We start from the raw sequence: 12,315 nt of genomic DNA on the forward strand, positions 1-12,315 counted from the left end.
GAAGGAGCCACCATAACAGATCTTTCACTCTGCACAAGCCACAAATCCCACATCCAGCCCTCTTCCCTTGGAGGCTCCCACGAGCGTTCCCAGAGCAGTGTGTTTGATCACGGAGAGGTTTGCAGGGAGCTACAATTTAGGATGGGGACACAACCAGGCACTGTGGGAGTCACAGAGTCTTCAAATGGTTTGGGGACCTTAAAGGCCACCCGATTCCACCTCCTGCCATGGGCAGGGACACTTTTCCTAATCCAGTGGTCCAGGAGCTGTGATTTCACCCTGCTGCATCCCCTCCTCCCTGTGCAGCCTCACAGGGTGGGGCAGCAGCAGCATCAACACGAGTGGGGCCCTTCTCAGAGCCCCTCAGTGAGCCCTGAGCAGGAGAAGATCCCCTGGTTTCATGGAAGAGGGCTCAGAGATCCATTTCCAAGCCCTTTTAACTTCCCACCTGCAGAAGAACAAGACCTGCAATGGTGTTTGGCTCCTGCATCCTCCTCTCACACACAGTACCCAGGCAGCCCTCGTTTCCTGGAGGACAGAAGGAGGAGGAAGCTGTTTCTGATCCCCCAGCTGCTGGGGGAAGCTCTGAGTGCTGCTCAGGGTGGCCTTTGGGCAGCACAGCAGTGAATAAATTCCCTTCCACCACAGAGGAGTCCAGAGACCAAAGTGGAGCTCAAGCCAAAATCCTGCTCTCCTGCCTCCACAGAGGATGCAAAAAGAAGATGAAACCTTTCTTAATGATCTCCTGGTGCCACTGTGAATGTGGGTACCAAGGAGACAACAGGAGTGTGGCTGTGGTAGGGATGACTCCCCAGGCCACAGCTGAATTTTGTGTTTAAGGCAAAGCTGCAGCTCCTTGGATGAGGAACAGGTCATTTACCCAAACATAAAAATAAGTCTTTGAGCACAGAAGCATCTTTCTGCTACCTTACCCATGAACTCCAGATTAATCTGCTGTTCTAAAGTGTTTATAGGTAATATCATGAGAGTTTCCTTTTAAAGAGTTTTATTTTACAGCTAAATTGCCTGCTTGTGTTCCAAAATATCAGCTACAAAGTTCCACAGATTTTGGGGGAGTCTGCAGGATTGATGTGCTCAATTTCTGCCTCTCAGACTGTACTATCTGCTTTTTTCAGTCATCTTGATATGAGGCATTTCTCCAGGAAGGTGATTTTCCTTCCTGTTCACCATATCTCTGGCAGAAAATGCATTTTAGTGAACTAATTAAATAGAGTTGGATTGTACATCAAATATCAGTAATAATATCAGGCACTAACGTTCTGGCTGCTGTGAGAACAGGTTGCAATACACATTGTACCTGTAATACATCACTGGGATAATGATTTGATGCATCTGTGCTGCTAAATCCTTCCTTGGCAGACCAGCAAGCAAAAGACTGGAAAATATTTATGGGAAAGAGGATACTGGAATGGTGGAGAGGGAGGATCCTCCTCCATGTGCTGTCCTTCCCTGGATTTCACCTCTCAACCACATTCCCAGGGCTTGTATGAGGCTGTTTCCCCAATTTTCTCCTCCTTTTCTGACCCTCCAGAGTATGTGCTGCTCTCCTTTTCTGTATTCTACTTATTAATTATTATTAATTAAACTCCTGCTTAATTAAAATCTAGTGTATCCCAGAAAAAACCTGATCTAAACCAGCTAATGTTTTTAAATATGCTTTTTCCCCCCCTCCCAAAGGATTCCCAAGTCCTTCACAAGCTACAACCACAGAATGATTAAAATGAAAGCTTTTCTTGAGTTCAGTTTTAATTCTGTGAGAGTTAATTTAATAGAGCAGAAGACACATTTATAACTTGCCCTCACTTCCCATTTCTTTGGAATAAAAAGAAGGAGATCTTAGCTAAGCAAAACAATGTCCCCTGGAGAGGAAATTCTTGAGATGCTCAAAATACAGCACCTGTAGGCAGTGTTTCTTCTCAAGTGCAGAGAAATAAAAAATTATATTTTTTGGGAACAAAGTTCACAGAATTCTTTTGGAGAATGCTAAATCTAATTCCTTCTTCATCAAGCTGTGATCTCCCCCAGATCCAGAGTACTGAGTTTCAATGACCCACTCATCCTCTGATGCCCATAATTCCACACAAAAAGCTGTGAAGAGAAGCAAAAAGTATTAAATATAATAATAAAAATATAATGGACTCCTATCAATTGTCACTGTCCAGGTTCATTTGGGCACTGGGGGATGGAAGCACAAGACTCACATCCATCTCCATTAATATTTTCAGCCAAAGGTTAAAGAACAGTAAAACAAACTAAGCTGTCAGAGAAAATACATATTAGCATTTAGATTAACAGTTATTATCTCCATTTCCCATCAGAAGACAACAGTGAAATATGTGATGATGGCTTCAGATATTTTTTCAGAAAGGTTAAGGGGTCCCTGGATTCAAAGGGCTGGGAAAGACTGGCCTGGGAGATAAATGGCCTGGCCCAGGCATGTGCTGTGCATCCCCAATACATCTGGACTCTGGCTGGAATTAAAATTCATATTGCAGCAGCAATTAAAAGACAGAAGTAGGTCAGGAGCTGTTGTTCAAGGCAATGTGCAGGCAAGGAAAGAGAGGAAAAAACCTGAAGCAAGCAGGGTTTGCCTGCAGGACAATTCAGCCTCGAGAAACTCAGGCTAAGGTAACAATGAGAGGATAAAACAGGGAGAGTTTGGGTGGTTCAGTTCTGGGCTCAGCAGGCAAAGGCAGCTCCCTCCGGGCAGCTCTCAGGCTGCACCGTGACATCAACTCTTATTTTCCATGGATCAAGTATTTTATTGTCCAAGAGATCCTCCAAGTGCCCTCCCTGGTGTGTCACACGCTGGGACAATGCCCATTGTGGGAGCCACAAGCAGCTCCAGGCACGGAAAATAGGAATAAAACCACATTGCTTCAATTGCTGCTTGGAAAACAGAGGAATTTGGTGCAGTCACCTGCAGGCTGCTCCTCTGCTTTTGCAACGCTGCACAATTAAAGCAGGTGAGGGATTTCATGGGCAGCTCAGTTTTAGTCCACATTAAACTGAGCAAAGTGAGACCCAGCCACCTAATGTTGATTAAACTTTGCTTTCAGCATATTCTCTTCTTAAAGGTGTCCTGTTAACCAAAACTACACCAGAAAAATGTGTCTCCCCCCCCATTCTGTAAGAATTTGCAAGGGAACTTTGCCTGTTAAAGTCTGATTTTATCCAGAAAGAGAATTTAAAAATAATTTTAAGTGCTCCAAAGAGCAGCAGCTGCTTTCAGAAGAGGCAGAAGCTCTCCATGTGTGGCCCTGGGCTCTGCCTTGCCCTGCTTCCCATGGGAATTTCCAAGCCAAGCCCTGCCAGGTATGTCCCCAACCCGCCCAGCTGTTTGTGCTCAGCCTCCCAAATCCATTCCCATGCTGGCAGCTCCAGTGGCACTGGGAATCCAGAGCAACAGAAGCAGAAAACTAAATGCAATCAATTAAACCCAAACAGATTTGAAACCCAATCCCAGAGGTGTCCCAGAGCACCCACAGGGACTCTGGCCAGAGTTACCTTCTGCTGCTAAAACTGATTTTTTTCCCACATATTCATGCTACAGACACAAGGGAAAATGTATCCATATTCTCTTGACTCCATTCTTCCGAAAAACAGCCAAAGTAATTGTCAATGGCTAATTTTGTCACTGGCTCTTGTGTGTTTTCTGCACTGTTTTGTCCTCTCCCTTCATCAATCCTTCATTGATGGGTTTAATCACCAGCAAAGGTTTCTACACCTCATTCCACCTCCTGCCTTGGGCAGAAAAAACATTTTTAGTTATTTGTTGTACAAGCCTATGCAGGACACTAATAATTATTAATGGTAACACTCAAGTGGGGATACCACACTTAGAGCTGATTATACTTTGCAGGGAGAGGAGGAAAGTGAATCCCTTTTCACAGAGAATATTCCCCACAGGATTTTCCCAGCTTGTCCCAGGTGCTCAGTGGATTGCCAGGTGTGTGACTGAGGTGTTACAGCATCACCCAATTAACACAGTGATTAATGCACAGCGCTGATGGCAATCTGGGACAGGTTTGGGGCTGTCCTCTGTTCAGCACTCCCTCCCCAGGGATGCAGAAATGTCTCAGGAAACAAGAGCAGAGCTGGAGAAGAGCAGAACACCCATGAAAACATCCTGGGGGATGAAAATGTCCTGGGGGATGTTGGGGTTGGACCACAAATTCACTCTGCTCCTCCAGGCCTGGCTGCTCCCAGGCTGGGATTTCCAGCACAGGAACTCATGGAGGGCAAGGGAAAACTTTGATTTTAAAGATTTGTGTTGCAGTTTTATTCACCTGCAGCCACCCATTAAATACAACATAGACACTCACACCAGCTCAGCTTTGCACTTAAAATCACAAGATCATGGAATAATTGACCTTGGAAAGGACCTTCAAGTCACAGGATCACAACATCATTAAGGCTGGAAATTACCTCCAAGATCACCATGTCCAAACTCTGACCAAATACCAACCATGACAACAAGAGACACATGAATGACACATCAATAATCACAGAAGACACCTTTTTCATACACAATTTGCACAAAAAAAGACCCAAATCAGCCATTCTACATCACTGTACACACAATTTTTGACACCAAATGGGCTGAACCATCCCAGACCATGTTTTGGTCAAGTTTGAAAAACTTTTCAACAAATTTGCTTGCAGCCACCTCTAAAATTCTCAAAAAGTAATAAAAACTAAAATAGACACTTGACCTGTGCCCAATTACTGAAGGAGATCCTCAAATAAAAATTGCTGCATGTGTGGTTTGGATTTTTATAGATAAAATTCAATAAAGAAGAACAGATGTAAAAAAATGTACCTTCAAAATTTATCAACTTCAAATTAATGTGCAACCAAGGGCTTGTGGGGGTCTCCAAGGACTAGGAAATGCCCATGGGCAGGATTCAAGGACAGAAGGGGACTTCCCTGGAGAGAATTGATGTTCCTGCTGGGACTCTGCATGGAGTAAGAGAAGGAAAACTCTGCCCAGGGCCACTCCAGCCTCTCCCAGCTGCCACTTTGCCCCTCCAGCCCTTGGCACTAGGGTTATTTTATGGCTTCCAGCTCTGTGCTGCCTGTGAGAGCGATGTAACCTCAGCATTAAACTGTTCCTGCAGCAAAGAAATGCTGATAATCCACCAAACCTCATTTTTAAATATAATCTGCCAGGTAAGAAAGCTGATGGAAGAAAATCAGCTCGTCCTTGATAGCTCAGTGCAACAACAAAAAGCCAACAGAGACTTAATGCCAACTTCACTCAAGACTAAGTTTTTAATTCCGTCTGGAATCATCATCCAGTGCATTTTTACTTGTAACTTTTTCTATTTTTCCCCCTTTCTGGGTGCTCAGGAGAGAGTTTCCCCCACAGGGAGCATCTTAGCAGAGCAGTGACTGCAAAGGGTAACTCCCCTCCAGCCCACCAGTGCTGGCAGCAGTGCAAACACAGAGCAGCAGGAGCAGTTCATGACTATTTATACTCCACAACCCCATCCTGCTGAAAGCTTTTAAGTAATTAGTTTTCCTCATTAACAGATGCTCTGCCTGGGGAAGGGCACGCAGGTGCTTCTAAACCCCATCCTGGATTACAGGACTGCACCACATGGGCTGGGAGGGCAAAGCTCAGAAATGCTGAGCTGGGCCAATGAAAAGGGCAAAAAAACCACCACATTTATTTAAAAATGTGTCATTCCTGCAAGATCACAGAACATCACAGCAATAAAAAACATTCCCAGGACATTATCACAACCCCCTTGTATTTAAATAAGACGGACAATATTTATCAGCATCACTTTTAGGGAGACCCAAATATACTTTAAGGGCTATCAGGAGTTTTTTGTGCTAAAGTTGCATCCTATCCTAAAAGGAAAAGCAAATTTTATACATCCCATGGGCCAAAAAGTGATTTGCAAACACAGGGAACAGGGAGAGCCAATAAAACACGTGGGGTTTGTACCTTCTCCCTGCCACATCTCATCCATTATCCCATTTTTCTCTTTCACACGTTCAGAGGCAAAAGGGACATCAGGTAAAGCCCAATTTAATATTATCACTAATGCATTCAAACACATCAGCAAGAGCTGTGCTGTTAAAATGGCACTGCAGAAAAGAAACCAGGTAAAACATTGTTATCTCCTTGGAAAAGCTGGGCCTGGTGCTCCAGCACCCACTGATGTCTATTGAAAGCACCAGGATTATTTTCCTGAATAAGAATTACTCCCATGATTAAGGAGTGCAGGATTACATCCATTCTTTGCATATCTCCTGTTATTTACATATCCCTGCTTTCACCTCTTGGTTTTTTATTATTAGTTTGTTGGTTTTTTTTCTTTTAACACAGGGCATTTAATTACTGTTAGCACCAGATATCATCGTGCTGGACTTTTATCCCTTCAAAATTTGGCTGGGTTTTGGATGCCAAATAAGAAATGCTTTTGTGATCAAAACAAAAGAAATAAAGCAGAAGCAGCAGAATCTGGAGTATGCAATTAAAAACAAATAGAAAGAACTTGTTATCCACAATCAAGGCTTATTCATGATTCATCTCACATCCCTGCTCCTACCCATGGCCCCTGCTCTCGGGAGCTGATTGTTTTTGTATCAATTTTTTAACTGTGCCAAGGACTGAGTTACCTGAGAGCTCCCAGGCACTGCTGACAGGATCACTGCTGGAAAATAACAGCACTCAGACAGTTGAAACAAATATTATAGGTAGGCTTGCTGTTAATGATTAATAAAAATACTTTGATGTTTTTCACCTTATAAAGAAGGGGCGAGAGTTGCTTTAGTTTGTCACTGCCATGTGCTTTACATATAAAATATGTCTCCTTCCTATCCTTAGGAAAACTAAGTTACTTTTGCACTACTTTATGGTAAAAAAGAATGTTTAATGCAGAGTTATTAGTTAAGAACTTAATGCAGGTCTCAGCTCATGTCCTCAACCCAAGGAGAAATGTATCTAACAATAAAAAACACCACCACAAGTTAAACTTCCAACAGGGAACCAACTCGGTTTTTTATGGAAAACAAAACTCCTTTCAGGTTCTCACATTTGACACCGAATTACATTAATCTCAATTTGGGGAAAAACATAAAGGGAACATAAATATCTTTAGTTTTAGCAGCGTACCGCGGGGGGAGGGGTTGAAAACTTAAACACCACCAGATAGTTTTGGATGGCTTGATCATAATTTTAGTGCAGTTCTAAAGGTACTTCTTACATATTTCCTAAAAAGAAAGGAACCTCCTGCCTTTTTAAGCTGTAAATCAAAAAGAAGAGAGTTTTTAGGACCGGCACCAAGGAGAAAGGAGCTGGCAGAAGGCTCAGAAACCCTTTAAAAGCGTCCCAAACTCACCGAAAGGCCCCGTTTCCCTGCAGCTCCAGGCTGTGCCCAAGGGCTGCGCGTCCCGGGAGCGCTCGGGCATCCCCCGCGGGATGCGCCGCTGCCCGGAGCCGCTGCCCGGAGCTGCCAGCACATCAATTATTCACCCTCCAGAGCCCCAGCAGCTGCTGCTGCCACGCCAGAGCTCACTGCGAGCTTTGTATCCCGGGAAAAAAGTGATTTAAAACCCCGGCGATGCGAAAAGCTGGGCGCGCCCACTGCGCGCAATTGGTGTGGCGGCTGTGCCCCCCTCACCCTTGGGCTTTAGGAACTCATTTTCTTGATTTAAATGTTGAACTTGTCTCCCTCTAAGTGTTCTCCGGCGAACTGAACAGGAAATATCCAAATATGCTGCTCGCACATATTTCTGTAATGACCTCCCGGGCTTTTAAATAGCGAACACCTGTTAGCTAAAATGTTTCTGTTCACCAAAATGTTCCTGTTCTAAGCATGACAAAGGGGAAAAAAAGAGTAGTAAATTCCTAATTTACTTAAAAATCCATTGCAGGGTTATTTTTGAAATTATGTTTTGAAGGTGATATTTTTCACTGGGGTGTTTTAATTTTTATTGCAAATTTTTAAAATAATCAGTGGTAGCACCATTCTTCTCCACGGTGTTTGCCATCTAGAAATCATTAATAACTGAATATAATAACCATTTAATAATCATCCTTCTGATAATTGATCCCAAGATTAATGATGGAACACAATGGAGAATTTTTAATCATTTACCTGTGTAGTTATGTAATGCCTTAATGTGGTAAACAAAGATTGACATAATTTTCTTTAATGCTTCTCTAAGAGCAGCACTGGGATATTGCATTAATTTTGGTATCCATATTCTAAATAGAACTATAGAAAAACACTGCTCAGAAATTACTTGAACTCACCGAGGAAAATTAAAAATACGTGATTTAACCCAGTTTGCTGTCCAAAAGGATACTGAGAGTTAATTTGCTTACAGTGCCCCAAGGGTTTTTCAAGGAGAAAATACCTCAAAGTACTTCTGAGGTAGATATTTCTTTGGAGACAGTGATTACCTGCTACAGAAATATTCTGAGTACACCAGTGACCTCTGCATTTCTTAGATATCTTTCTAGAAAATATGCTTTCACCAAACAAACAACAAAATTCACAGAACTTAAAATGCAGAGAACATAACAGCAGATTCCTTTAAATCCTTTTAGAATTGCATTGTGCTCACGTTGCTCATCGAATCTCCAGTACCTTCCTATCAACTGCACGTGGTGATTTTAGCAATCTTTAAATCTTTAAAAAAATGTACAATGATTTCAGGATTTCACCCAGAGAACCATGACATTGTAATGCAAATGAGGCTGATGAATGTTTCATGGCAGGCTTCAAAATGTTTGCCGCTGAGCCTTTCTAGAGCAGCCCAGGTGGATGCACTTTTCCTCCCACCTTTTTCTCATTATTCCAGTTAGGATAAAAAATAAAAACAACTTGGGGCACAAGGATGTGAAATAATTTTATTATTCTTGAGAATTATAAATGAAGCTTATTTCTGCCTCTAATATTCTGGCTCTAGACAGGTTTAGACTGAGAAAAACACAACTTTATTCAGTGTTTGATGTAGATGGGAGCGAGTGACTTTTAAGACTTTGATCACCAGCTTTAAACTGCAGCAGGGACAGAAGGGTTTGTCATTATCTGCTGGATTTTGGCACAAACCAGGATCTGCTGTTCCTTCCAGATTGCAGGTGCACTTTGGAGGTGCTGATTACAGAGATCTCTGCTGAGGTCACCCCCTCCTATGGCAGACTTGTGACAAGGGCCAAAAAAAAATGTGTTTTCACCTGAACTGAATGCTGGAAATGTCCTTTAGGATGTGTGCAGCATGAAAGGAAAGGTTAAGCTGCAAGGAAGGAGATAGCCAGGCAGATATTGGCCAAGCCAGCCCTTGGAAGCATTTCCCAGCAGGATGTACTGAGCCCAAATCCACTCCTGATTCTGAATTAAATGATATCTCTGGCTGCAGCTGGGCAGGGGATTATGCAGGTCCATATCAGCTCCAGCCCCGGAGCTGGCTTGTCCTTCCAACCCTCCAGAGGTCTCCAGGTGGATGGAGAACAGCAAAGAGCACAAGGGGCACGGAGAAGGGAAAGGGAATTGCTGTCTGTTGGTGCTACATGAGTTTTGCCTGGAAAAAAGATGATTGACAGAGTTGTAGCTCAGAGCCCCTGTTCAGACAGTGTCACATATGCAAGTCAGTGACAAATTATGCTTGACTGTGCTTGAAAGCTGCAGAAATGTTGAGTAGCACGAGCAGGGAGATGGGGTTCCTATCCATTGCCATCAAAATATCATCTTTTAGTGCTGTTGACAGTTTAATAGCTACTTCTGGGTGGTGGAGAGCATTGTGAAGTGCTGCCACTGTATTATTAACCCGGGCTGGAGCTTCCCTGCAAATCAGAGTGAAAATCCACGCAAATGGAACTTCTGAAACAGCTGTAGATTAAAGGTGTGCTGGTCACAACAGGAACTGTATTTCTCTGTCTGCATCTCAGGGGGATCCAGTAACTCTTCAGCCCCTGATTACGTTATTATATATTTTCCGATGTCACAGAACCATTAACGTTGGAAAAGACTCCAAAACCATTGAGTCCAAGCCATTAACCCAGCACTGCCACATCCACCACTAAACCACATCCCTGAGCACACCCAGGGGCAAATTCCATTCCATTTAAAAAAATCCAGATGACAGAACCCTGCTCAAATCAAACATTTTTAATTCCATTTGTCTCCTCGAGGCAGCTGAGGTGGGATGTGGATATGGGGCTGCAGGACACAGTGTGTGAATCTGCACTGCTCATGAGAAAATGCAACAGTGCAAAGTTGCACCCGTGGATCCAACTGCCTGAAATCATTCCTGGGATATACAGAGCTGTGCCACACCTTGGAAATGGTTTGCAGGGCCTCAGTCTGCCACAGTTCAGAGCAGATTTGTGTAATATTACACAGCCTCAGTGTATCCTGCAGCTGGGGAGGGACACGGTGATGGTGTAACCACAGAAAAGGTTTGGGATTCAGCAGATTGGAGTGTGACTGTCTATTGATACCTTTAAATTAGCTCTCACTGTGGTATCTGCTTTCTGTCAAGGTGCTGCAGGAAATCAGTGAGATGCATCAGGGAGGGCAGTGAATCAATTCCCTGCTCTGCCCGGGGGCTGACCCTCCCCTGTTGGCTGTTTCCCAGCTTGTCACCTCACTTATTTCCCTTTTTTTCCATTGTTCCTTGGCACCACTGGCAGGGAATGTGTTCCCTGCTGGGACACCTGTCTAAAACTGCCACCTCCCCATGGTGGCACCTGCCTGAGGTGGCTGAGCTGACTTTGGGATGAGACTCTCAGCATTTTCCCTTTGTACTTAGCACTGGAGAGGAGCACCTTGAATCCTGTCCCAGTTAGGAGTCCCTCGCTCAAGAAAGGACATTGAGGGGCTGGAGGGTGTCCAGGGCAGGGAATGGAGCTGGGAAGGGGCTGGAGAATTCCTGAGGAGATGGGAAGGGGCTGGAGAATTCCTGAGGAGCTGGGAAGGGGCTCAGCCTGGAGCAAAGGAGGCTCAGGGGGAATTTCTGGCTCTGCACAAGTCCCTGGCAGGAGGGGACGGCCGGGGGGATTTGGGATCTGCTCGCAGGGAACAGGGACAGGAGGAGAGGGAACGGGCTCAGGTTGGGCCAGGGCAGGTTCAGGGTGGGTATCAGGAGCAATTTCTCCCTGGAAAGGACAGGAAGCCTGGGAACAGGCTGTTCAGGGAGGTGGTGGGATCCCCTTTCCTGGAGATATCCAAGGAGCTCTGGGCTCTGGGCTGGGGATAATCTGGGGATGAGGCACGGCTTGGACTCGATGATCTCGGAGGTCTTTTCCACCTGAAATAATCCTGGCATCCTGAGACACCAAACGTGGCTCTTCTGGCACGTGGCACCAAGAGGGGCAACGCTCCAGCACAGCCCCAGAAATGCTCCCAGGACTGCCAAAACACGTCCTGCTGGCACATTATTCCCCATCTGGGTTTTTGTTGGGGTTTTTTTTTTGAAGTCTCAGAAAAACAGAGCATTACGAAAACATCAAGCTGTGAGAAGAAAAGTCAAAAGCCAGAAAATTCCAAGTTAATGCTGACTCCTTAATTCACATCATTAACTCGGAGGCACGGCTGAAGTCTGGGCAGCAGCCCGAGCTGAACTCCGGTGGGATGTGGAACAGGCGGAGGATTTGCACATCCAAGGGAGCACAGACTCCTGTGGGGATGCAGGAGGGAAACTGGGACTGGCTGAGGGAAGGGACTGGATATCCCTGGAATGGGGGGGGAAAAAAAAAGAGGCAATGGAGAGACAGATTTCCTGAAAAATGAGGTGGGGGAAGGCAGATAAGAGAAGAGATAAGCTCATCCCAGAGAAGAAAAAGATTAAGGACGCTGACAAATGAGGGAGCCAAGACATGAATTAAAAGGTGGGAAGGGAAAGGCAGATACTTAAATGGGAAAAATAGGGGATAATTGTGAAAAAGGCAAAAACAAGAGGAGTGAGAGGAGAGTGACTTGGACAGGGATCTGGGATGGATCTGGCACAAAGCTGGGGACTGCAGTGAAAGGGGAAGGAGAACAATGATCCCTCAGAGAGAGAGAAATGCAATTAGGGCTGGGAGAGACCAAAGAAGAAAAATGAAGAGGAAAAAAGGCTCAGGTTTGGTGGGCAGAAGAGTCAGGGGAGACTCCCTCCTCTTGGAAGGCAGAGCAGGACTGCAGCTCCCATCCCTCTCTCTGCCCAAGGCTTGCTGCACACTGATCGTGCTAGCTGAGCCCTGGCCTTCATTTCTGCTTATTATTTCAAAAAATTCAAATTACACAAGAGAAACAGAGACTAAACCGATCATTAAGGCTGCAAATGAAATAT

The 12,315-nt window shown here is 44.7% G+C and overlaps 1 protein-coding gene across 1 annotated transcript in view; it reads right to left on the reverse strand.

Moving 5' to 3' along the window:
- The window catches only part of C9H10orf90 (chromosome 9 C10orf90 homolog), a 57,295-nt gene extending 49,741 nt beyond the window's left edge, over positions 1-7,554 (reverse strand). The window contains exon 1 of the mRNA XM_005528840.3: positions 7,377-7,554. Within this exon, the coding sequence (XP_005528897.2) occupies positions 7,377-7,446 (70 nt within the window). The 5' untranslated portion in view covers positions 7,447-7,554. The remainder of the gene's footprint in view (positions 1-7,376) is intronic.
- Positions 7,555-12,315: the final 4,761 nt, after the last annotated feature.

This window comes from Pseudopodoces humilis, chromosome 9, assembly GCF_049639895.1.
Source record: "Pseudopodoces humilis isolate 2021_Gansu_Grassland_sample_001 chromosome 9, ASM4963989v1, whole genome shotgun sequence".
Lineage (NCBI taxonomy): Eukaryota > Metazoa > Chordata > Aves > Passeriformes > Paridae > Pseudopodoces > Pseudopodoces humilis.